At 57.5% G+C, this 17,000-nt stretch overlaps 1 protein-coding gene across 1 annotated transcript in view; it reads right to left on the bottom strand.

Moving 5' to 3' along the window:
• Window positions 1-1,990: 1,990 nt before the first annotated feature.
• Window positions 1,991-17,000, bottom strand: part of npas4l (neuronal PAS domain protein 4 like) — a 30,446-nt gene continuing 15,436 nt past the window's right edge. The window contains exons 4-7 of the mRNA XM_070870675.1: window positions 14,863-15,115; window positions 14,435-14,544; window positions 10,774-10,909; window positions 1,991-3,242 (exon numbers count right to left, since the gene is read on the bottom strand). Coding sequence (XP_070726776.1) covers window positions 1,991-3,242; window positions 10,774-10,909; window positions 14,435-14,544; window positions 14,863-15,115 — 1,751 coding nt within the window. The remainder of the gene's footprint in view (window positions 3,243-10,773; window positions 10,910-14,434; window positions 14,545-14,862; window positions 15,116-17,000) is intronic.

Genomic DNA, 17,000 nt, shown 5'->3' with positions numbered 1-17,000 from the left:
GGTGGGGTTGGGAGAGAGGGTGGGTAGGTGGGATTGGGAGAGAAGGTGGGGAGGTGGGGTTGGGAGAGAAGGTGGGGAGGTGGGGTTGGGAGAGAAGGTGGGTCGGTGGGGTTGGGAGAGAGGGTGGGTGGGGTTGGGAGAGAGGGTGGGTAGGTGGGATTGGGAGAGAGGGTGGGTAGGTGGGATTGGGAGAGAAGGTGGGGAGGTGGGGTTGGGAGAGAAGGTGGGTCGGTGGGGTTGGGACAGAAGGTGGGTCGGTGGGGTTGGGTGAGAAGGTGGGGGATGGGGGTTGGGAGAGAAGATGGGGGATGGGGGTTGGGAGAGAAGGTGGGGGATGGGGGTTGGGAGAGAAGGTGGGGGATGGGGGTTGGGAGAGAAGGTGGGGGATGGGGGTTGGGAGAGAAGGTGGGGGATGGGGGTTGGGAGAGAAGGTGGGGGATGGGGGTTGGGAGAGAAGGTGGGTCGGTGGGGTTGGGAGAGAAGGTGGGTCGGTGGGGGTTCGGAGAGAGGGTTGGTAGGTGGGATTGGGAGAGAAGGTGGGGAGGTGGGGTTGGGAGAGAAGGTGGGTGGGGTTGGGAGAGAGGGTGGGTAGGTGGGATTGGGAGAGAGGGTGGGTAGGTGGGATTGGGAGAGAAGGTGGGGAGGTGGGGTTGGGAGAGAAGGTGGGGAGGTGGGGTTGGGACAGAAGGTGGGTCGGTGGGGTTGGGTGAGAAGGTGGGGGATGGGGGTTGGGAGAGAAGGTGGGGGATGGGGGTTGGGAGAGAAGGTGGGGGTTGGGAGAGAAGGTGGGGGATGGGGGTTGGGAGAGAAGGTGGGGGTTGGGAGAGAAGGTGGGGGATGGGGGTTGGGAGAGAAGGTGGGGGATGGGGGTTGGGAGAGAAGGTGGGGGATGGGGGTTGGGAGAGAAGGTGGGTCGGTGGGGTTGGGAGAGAAGGTGGGTCGGTGGGGGTTCGGAGAGAGGGTTGGTAGGTGGGATTGGGAGAGAAGGTGGGGAGGTGGGGTTGGGAGAGAAGGTGGGTCGGTGGGGTTGGGAGAGAAGGTGGGGGTTGGGAAAGAAGGTGGGTGGGGTTGGGAGAGAGAGTGGGAAGCTGGGGTTGGGAGAGAAGGTGGGAAGCTGGGGTTGGGAGAGAAGGTGGGGGTTGGGAGAGAAGGTGGGGGTTGGGAGAGAGGGTGGGTAGGTGGGATTGGGAGAGAAGGTGGGGTTGGGAGAGAAGGTGGGTCGGTGGGGGTTGGGAGAAAGGAGAGAGGGTGGGTGGGGTTGGGAGAGAGGGTGGGTAGGTGGGATTGGGAGAGAAGGTGGGGAGGTGGGGTTGGGAAAGAAGGTGGGTGGGGCTGGGAGAGAGAGTGGGTAGGTGGGATTGGGAGAGAAGGTGGGAAGCTGGGGTTGGGAGAGAAGGTGGGAAGCTGGGGTTGGGAGAGAAGGTGGGGGTTGGGAGAGAGGGTGGGTAGGTGGGATTGGGAGAGAAGGTGGGGTTGGGAGAGAAGGTGGGTGGGGTTGGGAGAGAGGGTGGGTAGGTGGGATTGGGAGAGAAGGTGGGTGGGGTTGGGAGAGAGGGTGGGTAGGTGGGGTTGGGAGAGAAGATGGGGAGGTGGGGTTGGGAGAGAAGGTGGGTAGGTGGGGGTTGGGAGAGAAGGTGGGTAGGTGGGATTGGGAGAGAAGGTGGGTAGGTGGGGGTTGGGAGAGAGGGTGGGTAGATGGGATTGGGAGAGAAGATGGGTAGGTGGGGTTGGGAGAGAGGGTGGGTAGGTGGGATTGGGAGAGAAGGTGGGTCGGTGGGGTTGGGAGAGAAGGTAGGTAGGTGGCGTTGGGAGAGAAGGTGGGTCAGTGGGATTGGGAGAGAAGGGTGGGTAGGTGGGATTGGGAGAGAAGGTGGGTCGGTGTGATTGGGGAAATGGTGATAAAGTAGTTGAGGGAGAGATGGTTGGGAAGTGGGGGTTGAAAGTTACGTTGAGAAGGTGGGTCGGTGGGGCAGGCTCACACTAAATCTGATTAACCCTCACCTTGCTGGGGGCCCTTGGGCAGCATGTCAGTGAGTTGATGCAACTCATGATCCAGTTCCTCATTTGGTGACTGGGCCTCCCACGTCTCAAACATTGATTCACAGGCGGCCAACTCCTCCAGGATGAAATCTTCTTCCAGGTCACTGGGCGACGAGAAGGGCCCACTACAGGTGTCCTGGAGGGTGAAGTCACTGCCTGGGGTCAGGGGGCACAGCCCCAGCTCCATCGCATGGATCGAGGGAGCGGGGCCTGTGGAGTCAGGATCTGTCCCCTCCCCAACAACCTCCTTCAGGATGCTCCGCACCAGCTGCGCGTCCAGAAAGGGCTCGCTGCCCAGGGGCTGGGGCTGGGTGTTCCCCCAGGGCTGAGCGGGATTATCTGGCCATTCCGAGACTCCCTGGGTCGGGGCCGAGGCTTCCCCTGCACTGGCCGCCCCGGCCTGGTAACTGTAGGTGGCGAAGCTCTCCGCCAGGCAGCTGATCTGCTGCGCCAGGATATTGATCTCCGTCCTCTCCTGCTCCGTGTACTGAGGAGCGACTCTGGCCTCTGGCCACAGCGCTGGAGCTGGTGCCAAGTCTGTTCCAGAGGGTGGCTGCCCGCAGTCCTGGCACGCGGCAGGGCCCTGGTAGCTCAGCTCCACCGGCGCGTGACGGGAAACGGCGTCGGGCGCGCGGTGGAGACGGAAGCCTCCTGCCGCATCCACCGCACCGAGAGGGCAGAGCGTGAAGGCGTAGGGTCCACCCCGGGGCGTAGACGGAGGAGTCTCGCCGCCAGCTCTCGCGCCTCCGGGGCAGCTGGCTGGCAGGAGGAGGGTGGTGGGGGGCAGGAGGAGGGTGGCGGGGGGCAGGAGGAGGGTGGTGGGGGGCAGGAGGAGGGTGGTGGGGGGCAGGCGGTCCCCGAGCACCAACGGTTCGGACAGCCCGGCCGGCTCCACCAAGCCAGCGTCGTCCAGTGGCGGGTCAGCCGGTCTCCGCTTGGGGCTGGCGGGGAACAGCGCCCCTTGGGTCCGAGCAACATCGCCAGCGTTACCCAGACTGTCACCGGGCCAGTCGAAGGGGACGAAGGCCTGGCAGTCCAGTCTCGGACCGTCGGCAGAGGGACGAGGCTGACTGGGACCCCGGGGGACACCCCGAGGGGTACATCGGCTGAGAGGGCGGGTTGCTCGAGAGTGGTCGTGGGCTGCGGAGACGATGGGGTCAGCGGCAACGAGTGTCCGTCGCACATGGAGGGCCTCAGACTCACTGCGAAGAGAAGACAAAGCAACATGAAAACCAGGGCTGGACTCAGCCGACGGGAAGCTGGAGAGCTCGTTCACCTCACTCCCACCATCCAGCTTCTCATTCCCAGCACTATCTCACCATTCCCTTTGGCTAGAATAGACTGGCAAATGATACTTCACGGGAACCAATGCAGGGAGACAGAGGGAAAACAAAAAAGAGACAAAAGCAAAAGACAGAAAGGAGATGAGTAAAAGTGGAGGGCAGAGAAACCCAAGGCAAAAAACAAAAAGGGCCACTGAATATAAAGGGGCTGCAGGAGGGGTCAAAACTAGAAATCATGGTTTTAAAAACTAGGATTAAAACACTCTACCTAAACGCACGCAGCATTCAAAATAAAGTAATTGAGTTGACGGCACAAATCATTACAAATGGGTATGATTTGGTGGCCATTACAGAAACATGGTTGCAGGGTGGCCCAGACTGGGAATTAAACATACAGGGGTATCTGACGATTCGGAAAGATAGACAAGAAGGGAAAGGAGGTGGGGTAGCTCTGTTAATAAAGGATGATATCAGAGCAGTTGTGAGAGACGATATTGGCTCTAATAAACAAAATGTTGAATCATTGTGGGTGGAGATTAGACATAGTAAGGGGAAAAAGTCACTGGTGGGTGTAGTTTATAGGCCCCCAAATAATAAGTTCACGGTGGGGCAGGCAATAATCAAGGGAATAATGGAGGCATGTGGAAAAGGAATGGCAGTAGTCATGGGGGATTTTAACCTACATATCGATTGGTCAACTCAAATCGCACGGGGTAGCCTGGAGGAGGAATTCATAGAATGCATACGGGATTGTTTCTTAGAACAGTATGTTACAGAACCTACAAGGGAGCAAGCTATCTTAGATCTGGTCCTGTGTAATGAGACAGGAAAAATAAACGATCTCCTAGTAAAAGATCCTCTCGGAATGAGTGATCACAGTATGGTTGAATTTGTAATACAGATTGAGGGTGAGGAAGTTGTGTCTCAAACGAGCGTACTATGCTTAAACAAAGGGGACTACAGTGAGATGAGGGCAGAGTTGGCTAAAGTAGACTGGAAACACAGACTAAACGGTGGCACAATTGAGGAACAGTGGAGGACTTTTAAGGACTCTTTCATAGTGCTCAACAAAAATATATTCCAGTGAAAAAGAAGGGCGGTAAGAGAAGGGATAACCAGCCGTGGATAACCAAGGAAATAAAGGAAAGTATCAAATTAAAAACCAATGCGTATAAGGTGGCCACGGTTAGTGGGAAACTATAGGATTGGTAAAATTTTAAACGACAGCAAAGAATGACTAAAAAAGCAATAAAGAAAGGAAAGATAGATTACGAAGGTAAACTTGCGCAAAACATAAAAACAGATAGTAAAAGCATTTACAGATATATAAAATGGAAAAGTGTGACTAAAGTAAATGTTGGTCCCTTAGAAGATGAGACCGGGGAATTAGTAATGGGAAATGTGGAAATGGCTGAGACCTTAAACAATTATTTTGCTTCGGTCTTCACAGTGGAAGACACAAAAACCATGCCTAAAATTGCTGGTCACAGGAATGTGGGAAGGGAGGACCTTGAGACAATCACTATCACTAGGGGGGTAGTGCTGGACAGGCTAATGGGACTCAAGGTAGACAAGTCCCCTGGTCCTGATGAAATGCATCCCAGGGTATTAAAAGAGATGGCGGAAGTTATAGCAGATGCATTCGTTATAATCTACCAAAATTCTCTGGACTCTGGGGAGGTACCAGCGGATTGGAAAGCAGCTAATGTAATGCCTCTGTTTAAAAAAGGGGGCAGACAAAAGGCAGGTAACTAAAGGCCGGTTAGTTTAACATCTGTAGTGGGGAAAATGCTTGAAACTATCATTAAGGAAGAAATAGCGGGACATCTGGATAGGAATAGTGCAATCAAGCAGACGCAGCATGGATTCATGAAGGGGAAATCATGTTTAACTAATTTACTGGAATTCTTTGAGGATATAACGAGCAAGGTGGATAGAGGTGTACCGATGGATGTGGTGTATTTAGATTTCCAAAAGGCATTCGATAAGGTGCCACACAAAAGGTTACTGCAGAAGATAGAGATACGCGGAGTCAGAGGAAATGTATTAGCATGGATAGAGAATTGGCTGGCGAACAGAAAGCAGAGAGTTGGGATAAATGGGTCCTTTTCGGGTTGGAAATCGGTGGTTAGTGGTGTGCCACAGGGATCAGTGCTGGGACCACAACTGTTTACAATATACATAGATGACCTGGAAGAGGGGACAGAGTGTAGTGTAACAAAATTTGCAGATGACACAAAGATTAGTGGGAAAGCGGGTTGTGTAGAGGACACAGAGAGGCTGCAAAGAGATTTGGATAGGTTAAACGAATGGGCTAAGGTTTGGCAGATGGAATACAATGTCGGAAAGTGTGAGGTCATCCACCTTGGGGAAAAAAAAACAGTAAAAGGGAATATTATTTGAATGGGGAGAAATTACAACATGCTGCGGTGCAGAGGGACCTGCATTATAACGAATGCATGAATCCCAAAAAGTTAGTTTGCAGGTGCAGCAGGTAATCAGGAAGGCGAATGGGATGTTGGCCTTCATTGCGAGAGGGATGTAGTACAAAAGCAGGGAGGTCCTTCTGCAACTGTATAGGGTATTGGTGAGGCCGCACCTGGAGTACTGCGTGCAGTTTTGGTCACCTTACTTAAGGAAGGATATACTGGCTTTGGAGGGGGTACAGAGACGATTCACTAGGCTGATTCCAGAGATGAGGGGGTTACCTTATGATGATAGATTGAGTAGACTGGGTCTTTACTCGTTGGCGTTCAGAAGGATGAGGGGTGATCTTATAGAAACATTTAAAATAATGAAAGGGATAGACAAGATAGAGGCGGAGAGGTTGTTTCCACTGGTCGGGGAGACTAGAACTAGGGGGCACAGCCTCAAAATATGGGGGAGCCAATTTAAAACCGAGTTGAGAAGTAATTTCTTCTCCCAGAGGGTTGTGAATCTGTGGAATTCTCTGCCCAAGGAAGCAGTTGAGGCTAGCTCATTGAATGTATTCAAGTCACAGAGAGATAGATTTTTAACCAATAAGGGAATTAAGGGTTACGGGGAGAGGGCGGGTAAGTGGAGCTGAGTCCACGGCCAGATCAGCCATGATCTTGTTGAATGGCGGAGCAGGCTCGAGGGGCTAGATGGCCTACTCCTGTTCCTAATTCTTATGTTCTTATGACGGTGAATAACAATGGCAAGCATTTAAAGATCATATGGATGAACTTCAGAAATTGTACATCCCTGTGTGGAGTAAAAAATAAAACGAGAAAAGTGGCTCAACCGTGGCTAACAAGGGAAATTAAGGATCGTGTTAAATCCAAGGAAGAGGCATATAAATTGGCCAGAAAATGCAGCAAACCTGAGGACTGGGAGAAATTTAGAATTCAGCAGAGGAGGACAAAGGGTTTAATTAGGAGATGGAAAATAGAGTACGCGAGTAAGCTTGCAGGGAACATAAAAACTGACTGACAAAGCTTCTATCGATATGTGAAGAGAAAAAGATTAGTGAAGACAAACGTAGGTCCCTTGCAGTCAGACTCAGGTGAATTTATAATGGGGAACAAAGAATTGAACAAATACTTTGGTTCTGACTTCACGAAGGAAGACACAAATAACCTTCCGGAAATACTAATGGACCGAGGGTCTAGCGAGAAGGAGGAACTGAAGGATATCCTTATTAGGCGGGAAATTGTGTTTGGGAAATTGATGGGATTGAAGGCCGATAAATCCCCATAGTCTTAAGGAAGTGGCCCTAGAAATAGTGGATTCTTCGGCGATCATTTTCCAACAGTCTATCGACTCTGGATCAGTTCCTTTGGCTGGAGGGTAGCTCATGTAACACCACTTTTTTAAAAAGAAGGGAGAGAGAAGGCGGGTAATTATAGACCAGTTAGCCTGACATCAGTAATGGGGAAAATGTTGGAATCAATTATTAAAGATGAAATAGCAGCACATTTGGAAAGCAGTGACAGGATCGGTCCAAGTCAGCATGGATTTATGAAAGGGAAATCATGCTTGACAAATCTTCTGGAATTTTTTGAGGATGTAACTAGTAGAGTGGACATGTGAGAACCAGTGGATGTGGTGTATTTGGACTTTCAAAAGGCTTTTGACAAGGTCCCACACAAGAGACTGGTGTGCAAAATTAAAGCACATGGTATTGGGGGTAATGTACTGACGTGGATAGAGAACTGGTTGGCAGACAGGAAGCAGAGAGTCGGGATAAACAGGTCCTTTTCAAATTGGCAGGCAGTGACTAGTGGAGTGCTGCAGGGCTCAGTGCTGGGACCCCAGCTATTTACATTATACATCAATGATTTAAGTGAAGAAATTGAGTGTAATATCTCCAAATTTGCAGATGACAGTAAACTGGGTGGCGGTGTGAGCTGTGAGGAGGATGCTAAGAGGCTGCAGGGTGATTTGGACAGGTTAGGTGAGTGGGAAAATGCATGGCAGATGCAGTATAATGTGGATAAATGTGAGGTTATCACCTTTGGGGGCAAAAACGCGAAGACTGAATATTATCTGAATGGTGGCAGATATCGGAAAAGGGGAGGTGCAACGAGACCTGGGTGTCATGGTACATCAGTCTTCGAAAGTTGGCATGCAGGTACAGCAGGCGGTAAAAAGGCAAATGGTATGTTGGCCTTCATAGCGAGGGGATTTGACGTCTTGCTGCAGTTGTACAGGGCCTTGGTGAGGCCTCACCTGGAATATTGTGTACAGTTTTGGTCTCCTAATCTGAGGAAGGACGTTCTTGCTATTGAGGGAGTGCAGCGAAGATTCACCAGACTGATTCCAGGGATGTCTGGACTGACATATGAGGAGAGACGGGATCAACTGGGCCTTTATACATTGGAGTTTAGAAGGATGAGAGGGGATCTCATAGAAACATGTAAGATTCTGATGGGACGGGACAGGTTAGATGCGGGAAGAATGTTCCTGATGTTGGGGAAGTCCAGAACCAGGGGACATAGTCTTAGGATAAGGGGTAAGCCATTTAGGACTGAGATGAGGAGAAACTTCTTCACTCAGAGAGTTGTTAACCTGTGGAATTCCCTGCCGCAGAGAGTTGTTGAGGCCAGTTCATTGGATATATTCAAGAGGGAGTTAGATGTGGCCCTTATGGCTAAAGGGATCAAGGGGTATGGAGAGAAAGTAGGAGAGGGGTACTGAGGTGAATGATCAGCCATGATCTTTATTGAATGGCGGTGCAGGCTCGAAGGGCCGAATGGCCTACTCCTGCACCTATTTTCTATGTTTCTCTTCCCAACATTATAAATCCCCCACTCAATCGATAATACAATTCTCATTTGTTGCTCGTCTACCCTTTGTGGCTCAGTGGGCAGCAGGCTCGCCTCCGAGTCAGACGGTCATGGGTTCAAATCCCACTCCAGAGACACGAGCACAAAATACAGCTGACACTCCCAGGGCAGTACTGAGGGGCGCTGCACTGTCGGAGGGGCAGTACTGAGGGGCGCTGCACTGTCGGAGGGGCAGTACTGAGGGAGTGCTGCACTGTCGGAGGGGCAGTACTGAGAGGCGCTGCACTGTCGGAGGGGCAGTACTGAGGGGCGCTGCACTGTCGGAGGGGCAGTACTGAGGGGCGCTGCACGGTCGGAGGGGCAGTACTGAGGGAGTGCTGCAGTGTCGGAGGGGCAGTACTGAGGGAGCACTGCACTGTCGGAGGGACAGTACTGAGGGAGCGCTGCAGTGTCGGAGGGGCAGTACTGAGGGAGCGCTGCACAGTCGGAGGGGCAGTACTGAGGGAGCACCGCACTGTTGGAGGGGCAGTACTGAGGGAGCGGTGTACTGTCGGAGGGGCAGTACTGAGGGAGTGCTGCACTGTCAGAGGGGCAGTACTGAGGGAGTGCTGCACTGTCGGAGGGGCAGTACTGAGGAAGCACTGCACTGTCGGAGGGGCAGTACTGAGGGAGCGCTGCACTGTCGGAGGGGCAGTACTGAGGGAGCGGTGTACTGTTGGAGGGGCAGTACTGAGGGAGCGGTGTACTGTCGGAGGGGCAGTACTGAGGGAGTGCTGCACTGTCGGAGGGGCAGTACTGAGGAAGCACTGCACTGTCGGAGGGGCAGTACTGAGGGAATGCTGCACTGTTGGAGGGCCAGTACTGAGGGAGCACTGCACTGGGAGGGGCAGTACTGAGGGAGCACTGCACTGTTCGAGGGGCAGTACTGAGGCAGCGCCGCACTGTCGGAGGGGCAGTACTGAGGGAGCACTGCACTGTCGGAGGGGCAGTGCTGAGGGAGCACTGCACTGTCGGAGGGGCAGTGCTGAGGGAGCGCTGCACTGTCGGAGGGGCAGTACTGAGGGAGCACTGCACTGTTGGAGGGGCAGTACTGAGGGAGCGGTGTACTGTCGGAGGGGCAGTACTGAGGGAGCACTGCACTGTCGGAGGGGCAGTGCTGAGGGAGCACTGCACTGTCGGAGGGGCATTGCTGAGGGAGCGCTGCACTGTCGGAGGGGCAGTACTGAGGGAGTGCTGCACTGTCGGAGGGGCAGTACTGAGGGAGCACTGCACTGGGAGGGGCAGTACTGAGGGAGCACTGCACTGTTCGAGGGGCAGTACTGAGGCAGCGCCGCACTGTCGGAGGGGCAGTACTGAGGGAGCACTGCACTGTCGGAGGGGCAGTGCTGAGGGAGCACTGCGCTGTCGGAGGGGCAGTGCTGAGGGAGCGCTGCACTGTCGGAGGGGAACTAATGAGGGAGTACCGCACTGTCGGAGGGGCAGTACTGTGGGAGTGCTGCACTGTCGGAGAGGCAGTACTGAGGGAATGCTGCACTGTTGGAGGGGCAGTACTGAGGGAGCGGTGTACTGTCGGAGGGGCAGTACTGAGGAGTGCTGCACTGTCGGAGGGGCAGTACTGAGGGAGCGCTGCACTGTCGGAGGGGCAGTGCTGAGGGAGCACTGCACTGTCGGAGGGGCAGTGCTGAGGGAGCGCTGCACTGTCGGAGGGGCAGTGCTGAGGGAGCACTGCACTGTCGGAGGGGCAGTACTGAGGGAGCACTGCACTGTCGGAGGGGCAGTACTGAGGGAATGCTGCACTGTCGGAGGGGCAGTACTGAGGGAGCACTGCACTGGGAGGGGCAGTACTGAGGGAGCACTGCACTGGGAGGGGCAGTACTGAGGGAGCACTGCACTGGGAGGGGCAGTACTGAGGGAGCACTGCACTGTCGGAGGGGCAGTACTGATGCCTGGCAGGTTGTAAAAAGTGTCACATCGCTTGTCTCTGTACATCCTCCCAAGCCATTGAACACTCTGTGGCCAAGACCGTCTGTCACTGCTGTTTTATACGCCGTCAGCCTGGGGAGGAGGAGGTCGGGGGGGGAAGGGGGTCGGGGGGGAGGGGGTTGGCTGCCCAGTGTGCAAGGTAACTGCCCCTCCCAGTATCCTCGAGTTTGCCCACCCTCGCCTCTCCCTGACCATGTTCCCCTGCCCCGTGTGGTTACCTGATCACAAGGTGTGTGCACTCCACGATGTGCGTGGCACTGCCCAGGTGTGCCCTTGTGTACACCCACGCCCACCAGGAGTCTCGATGTTGCAATCGCGCCACCATTTCCACACCATCGTCACCATCATCGGTCACTGCAACAATCCCATCACAATCGTTACAATCACCCGGATAATTGGCTGCTGCCCCAACACCCTCCCTCCTCCAACACATCTCACAGCGGCCAAAATCCGGGGTCACCGCCAGAGGTCACCGCCAGAGGTCCATCCACCAGCCTTCCCGCGATTGTCTTTCGCAACCTTGCCTCACCCTCCCTGTAAACCACCGACTCTTGCCGGGGCCCAGGTTCCCATGGCAACAAATGCCCGAGGAATCCGGACATTAGTGCGAGTCGGTGTGTGTGGGACTGTACTCCAGTGAGAGTTAGTGTGTGTGGGACTGTGCCCCAGTGAGAGTCAGTGTGCGTGGTACTGTACCCCAGTGAGAGTCAGTGTGTGTGGGACTGTACCCCAGTGAGAGTCAGTGTGTGTGGGACTGTACCCCAGTGAGAGTCAGTGTGTGTGGGACCCGTACCCCAGTGAGAGTCAGTGTGTGTGGGACTGTACCCCAGTGAGAGTCAGTGTGTGTGGGACAGTACCCCAGTGAGAGTCAGTGTGTGTGGGACTGTACCCCAGTGAGAGTCAGTGTGTGTGGGACTGTACCCCAGTGAGAGTCAGTGTATGTGGGACTGTACCCCAGTGAGAGTCAGTGTGTGTGGGACTGTACCCCAGTGAGAGTCAGTGTGTGTGGGACTGTACCCCAGTGAGAGTCAGTGTGTGTGGGACTGTACCCCAGTGAGAGTCAGTGTGTGTGGGACTGTACCCCAGTGAGAGTCAGTGTGTGTGGGACTGTACCCCAGTGAGAGTCGGTGTGTGTGGGACCCATACCCCAGTGAGAGTCGGTGTGTGTGGGACTGTACCCCAGTGAGAGTCAGTGTGTGTGGGACTGTACCCCAGTGAGAGTCAGTGTGTGTGTGGGACTGTACCCCAGTGAGAGTCAGTGTGTGTGGGACCCGTACCCCAGTGAGAGTCAGTGTGTGTGGGAATGTACCCCAGTGAGAGTCAGTGTGTGTGGGACTGTACCCCAGTGAGAGTCAGTGTGTGTGGGACTGTACCCCAGTGAGAGTCAGTGTGTGTGGGACTGTACCCCAGTGAGAGTCAGTGTGTGTGGGACTGTACCCCAGTGAGAGTCAGTGTGTGTGGGACTGTACCCCAGTGAGAGTCAGTGTGTGTGGGACTGTACCCCAGTGAGAGTCAGTGTGTGTGGGACTGTACCCCAGTGAGAGTCAGTGTTTGTGGGACTGTACCCCAGTGAGAGTCAGTGTGTGTGTGGGACTGTACCCCAGTGAGAGTCAGTGTGTGTGTGGGACTGTACCCCAGTGAGAGTCAGAGTGTGTGTGGGACTGTACCCCAGTGAGAGTCAGTGTGTGTGGGACTGTACCCCAGTGAGAGTCAGTGTGTGTGGGACTCGTACCCCAGTGAGAGTCAGTGTATGTGGGACTGTACCCCAGTGAGAGTCAGTGTGTGTGGGACTGTACCCCAGTGAGAGACAGTGTGTGTAGGACTGTACCCCAGTGAGAGTCAGTGTGTGTGGGACTGTACCCCAGTGAGAGTCTGTGTGTGGGGGAATGTACCCCAGTGAGAGTCAGTGTGTGTGGGACTGTACCCCAGTGAGAGTCAGTGTGTGTGGGACTGTACCCCAGTGAGAGTCAGTGTGTGTGGGACTGTACCCCAGTGAGAGTCAGTGTGTGTGGGACCCGTACCCCAGTGAGAGTCGGTGTGTGTGGGACTGTACCCCAGTGAGAGTCGGTGTGTGTGGGACTGTACCCCAGTGAGAGTCGGTGTGCGTGGGACTGTACCCCAGTGAGAGTCAGTGTGCGTGGGACTGTACCACAGTGAGAGTCAGTGTGCGTGGGACTGTACCCCAGTGAGAGTCAGTGTGTGTTGGACTGTACCCCAGTAAGAGTCAGTGTGTGTGGGACTGTACCCCAGTGAGAGTCAGTGTGTGTGGGACTGTACCCCAGTGAGAGTCAGTGTGTGTGGGACTGTACCCCAGTGAGAGTCAGTGTGTGTGGGACTGTACCCCAGTGAGAGTCAGTGTGTGTGGGACTGCACCCCAGTGAGAGTCAGTGTGTGTGGGACTGTACCCCAGTGAGTCAGTGTGTGTGGGACTGTACCCCAGTGAGAGTCAGTGTGTGTGGGACCCGTACCCCATTGAGAGTCAGTGTGTGTGGGACTGCACCCCAGTGAGAGTCAGTGTGTGTGGCACTGTACCCCAGTGAGAGTCAGTGTGTGTGGGACTGTACCCCAGTGAGAGTCAGTGTGTGTGGGACTGTACCCCAGTGAGAGTCAGTGTGTGTGGGACTGTACCCCAGTGAGAGTCAGTGTGTGTGGGACTGTACCCCAGTGAGAGTCAATGTGTGTGGGACTGTACCCCAGTGAGAGTCAGTGTGTGTGGGACTGTACCCCAGTGAGAGTCAGTGTGTGTGGGACTGTACCCCAGTGAGAGTCAGTGTGTGTGTGGGACTGTACCCCAGTGAGAGTCAGTGTGTGTGGGACTGTACCCCAGTGAGAGTCAGTGTGTGTGGGACTGTACCCCAGTGAGAGTCAGTGTGTGTGGGACTGTACCCCAGTGAGAGTCAGTGTGTGTGGGACTGTACCCCAGTGAGAGTCAGTGTGTGTGGGACTGTACCCCAGTGAGAGTCAGTGTGTGTGGGACTGTACCCCAGTGAGAGTCAGTGTGTGTGGGACAGTACCCCAGTGAGAGTCAGTGTGTGTGGGACTGTACCCCAGTGAGAGTCGGTGTGTGTGGGACCCATACCCCAGTGAGAGTCAGTGTGTGTGGGACTGTACCCCAGTGAGAGTCAGTGTGCGTGGGACTGTACCCCAGTGAGAGTCAGTGTGTGTGGGACTGTACCCCAGTGAGAGTCAGTGTGTGTGGGACTGTACCCCAGTGAGAGTCAGTGTGTGTGTGGGACTGTACCCCAGTGAGAGTCAGTGTGTGTGGGACTGTACCCCAGTGAGAGTCAGTGTGTGTGGGACTGTACCCCAGTGAGAGTCAGTGTGTGTGGGACTGTACCCCAGTGAGAGTCAGTGTGTGTGGGACTGTACCCCAGTGAGAGTCAGTGTGTGTGGGACTGTACCCCAGTGAGAGTCAGTGTGTGTGGGACCCTACCCCAGTGAGAGTCAGTGTGTGTGGGACTGTACCCCAGTGAGAGTCAGTGTGTGTGGGACTGTACCCCAGTGAGAGTCAGTGTGTGTGGGACTGTACCCCAGTGAGAGTCAGTGTGTGTGGGACTGTACCCCAGTGTGTGTGGGACTGCACCCCAGTGAGAGTCAGTGTGTGTGGGACAGTACCCCAGTGAGAGTCAGTGTGTGTGGGACTGTACCCCAGTGAGAGTCAGTGTGTGTGTGGGACTGTACCCCAGTGAGAGTCAGTGTGTGTGGGACTGTACCCCAGTGAGAGTCAGTGTGTGTGGGACTGTACCCGAGAGTCATTGTGTGTGGGACTGTACCCCAGTGAGAGTCAGTGTCTGCAGAAGTGTACCCCAGTGAGAGTCGGTGTGTGTGGGACTGTAAGACAATATGAACGTTGCAGTGGATCACATGGATCTTACTTACACAAGCGCCTGTGCTGGCTGCTGCTGAGGGAGAGGTCTGCAGGATGCAGGAAGCTGTACCAGGATGTGCCAGAGAGCTGCTCTCGCTCGTACCCCAGGTGATAGACCACGCTGCAGGGAAAGTAATCTGCTTAGAATCAGAGTAGCACAACACAGAACTCTCGGCGTTTAAACATCACTTTGATAGGACATTGTAGAGGGAGCTTTGCTCTGTATCTAACCCCCTGTACCTGCCCTGGGAGTGTTTGATGGGATAGTGTAGAGGGAGCTTTACTCTGTATCGAACCCCATGTACCTGCCCTGGGAGTGTTTGATGGGACAGTGTAGAGGGAGCTTTACTCTGTATCTAACCCCGTGCTGTACCTGCCCTGGGAGTGTTTGATGGGACAGTGTGGAGTTGTTATTCCCTGGGCCCCAGGGTGGTCCTACCTCTCAGAGACGGTGATGAATCGGAGATCCGCCTGGTGCTGACTGTGGAAGGTGTTGCTGCAGTGACCGAGGTCTGTCGCTGGGGACGGCCAGGTGACGGGCGTGCACAGAGCGGTGAAGAGCGGACTTGCGGGGCGGGCCGAGGGGTGTCCCTGGGGCCACACATAACGGCCCCTCACCAGCACCAGCCCATGGCCTCCCGCCTGCAGCCTCATCGACTTGGAGCAGTGGATCCGGCAGAGGAAAGAGCGCTCTGAAAGAGAAGGCCGAGAGTCAGAGGGAGCTGGCAAAGTGGCTCGGAGCGGGCAGGAAGATCCCAGCACTCCGGCTCAGTGAGCCCACCACCTCCAGGGGGCAAACCAGGAGCTCGGTGCCCCTCCCCCCTCCCCCCGGGTCCAGGAGCTCGGTGCCCCTCCCCCCGCCCCCGGGTCCAATCCTCGGTGCCCCTCCCCCCCCCCCCCCCGGTCCAATCCTCGGTGCCTCTCCCCCCCCCCCCCCGGGTCCAGGAGCTCGGTGCCCCTCCCCCCTCCCCCCCCGGTCCAGGAGCTCGGTGCCCCTCCCCCCGGGTCCAGGAGCTCGGTGCCCCTCCCCCCTCCCGCCGGGTCCAGGAGCTCGGTGCCCCTCCCCCCTCCCCCCCCGGTCCAGGAGCTCGGTGCCCCTCCCCCCGGGTCCAGGAGCTCGGTGCCCCTCCCCCCTCCCCCCGGGTCCAGGAGCTTGGTGCCCCTCCCCCCTCCCCCCGGTCCAGGAGCTCGGTGCCCCTCCCCCCTCCCCCCCCGGTCCAGGAGCTCGGTGCCCCTCCCCCCGGGTCCAGGAGCTCGGTGCCCCTCCCCCCTCCCCCCGGGTCCAGGAGCTTGGTGCCCCTCCCCCCTCCCCCCGGTCCAGGAGCTCGGTGCCCCTCCCCCCTCCCCCCGGGTCCAGGAGCTTGGTGCCCCTCCCCCCTCCCCCCGGTCCAGGAGCTTGGTGCCCCTCCCCCCGGTCCAATCCTCGGTTCCCGTCCCCCCCTCCCCCGGGTCCAGGAGCTCGGTGCCCCTCCCCCCTCCCCCCGGTCCAGGAGCTCGGTGCCCCTCTCCCCTCCCTCCGGTCCAGGAGCTCGGTGCCCCTCCCCCCTCCCCCCGGTCCAGGAGCTCGGTGCCCCTCCCCCCCCCCCCCCGGTCCAGGAGCTCGGTGCCCCTCCCCCCTCCCCCCCCCCCCGGGTCCAGGAGCTCGGTGCCCCTCCCCCCTCCCCCCGGGTCCAGGAGCTCGGTGCCCCTCCCCCCTCCCCCCGGGTCCAGGAGCTCGGTGCCCCTCCCCCCTCCCCCCGGTCCAGGAGCTCGGTGCCCCTCCCCCCCCCCCCCGGTCCAGGAGCTCGGTGCCCCTCCCCCCTCCCCCCCCCCCCGGGTCCAGGAGCTCGGTGCCCCTCCCCCCTCCCCCCGGTCCAGGAGCTCGGTGCCCCTCCCCCCCCCCCCCCCGGTCCAGGAGCTCGGTGCCCCTCCCCCCTCCCCCCCCCCCCGGGTCCAGGAGCTCGGTGCCCCTCCCCCCTCCCCCCGGTCCAGGAGCTCGGTGCCCCTCCCCCCCCCCCCGGGTCCAGGAGCTCGGTGCCCCTCCCCCCCCCCCCGGGTCCAGGAGCTCGGTGCCCCTCCCCCCCCCCCCCGGGTCCAGGAGCTCGGTGCCCCTCCCCCCCGGGTCCAGGAGCTCGGTGCCCCACCCCCCCCCCCCCCCGGGTCCAGGAGCTCGGTGCCCCTCCCCCCGGGTCCAGGAGCTCGGTGCCCCACCCCCCCCCCCCCGGGTCCAGGAGCTCGGTGCCCCACCCCCCCCCCCCCGGTCCAGGAGCTCGGTGCCCCTCCCCCCGGGTCCAGGAGCTCGGTGCCCCCCCCCCCCCGGGTCCAGGAGCTCGGTGCCCCTCCCCCCCGGGTCCAGGAGCTCGGTGCCCCTCCCCCCCCCCCCCCCGGGTCCAGGAGCTCGGTGCCCCTCCCCCCCCCCCCCGGGTCCAGGAGCTCGGTGCCCCTCCCCCCCCCCCGGGTCCAGGAGCTCGGTGCCCCTCCCCCCCCCCCCCGGGTCCAGGAGCTCGGTGCCCCTCCCCCCTCCCCCCGGGTCCAGGAGCTCGGTGCCCCTCCCCCCCCCCCCCGGGTCCAGGAGCTCGGTGCCCCTCCCCCCCCCCC

Source organism: Pristiophorus japonicus, unplaced genomic scaffold (assembly GCF_044704955.1).
Source record: "Pristiophorus japonicus isolate sPriJap1 unplaced genomic scaffold, sPriJap1.hap1 HAP1_SCAFFOLD_160, whole genome shotgun sequence".
NCBI classification, from domain to species: domain Eukaryota; kingdom Metazoa; phylum Chordata; class Chondrichthyes; family Pristiophoridae; genus Pristiophorus; species Pristiophorus japonicus.
The sequence above is the reverse complement of the archived record's forward strand: the minus strand, read 5'-3'. Positions and strand labels throughout refer to the sequence as shown.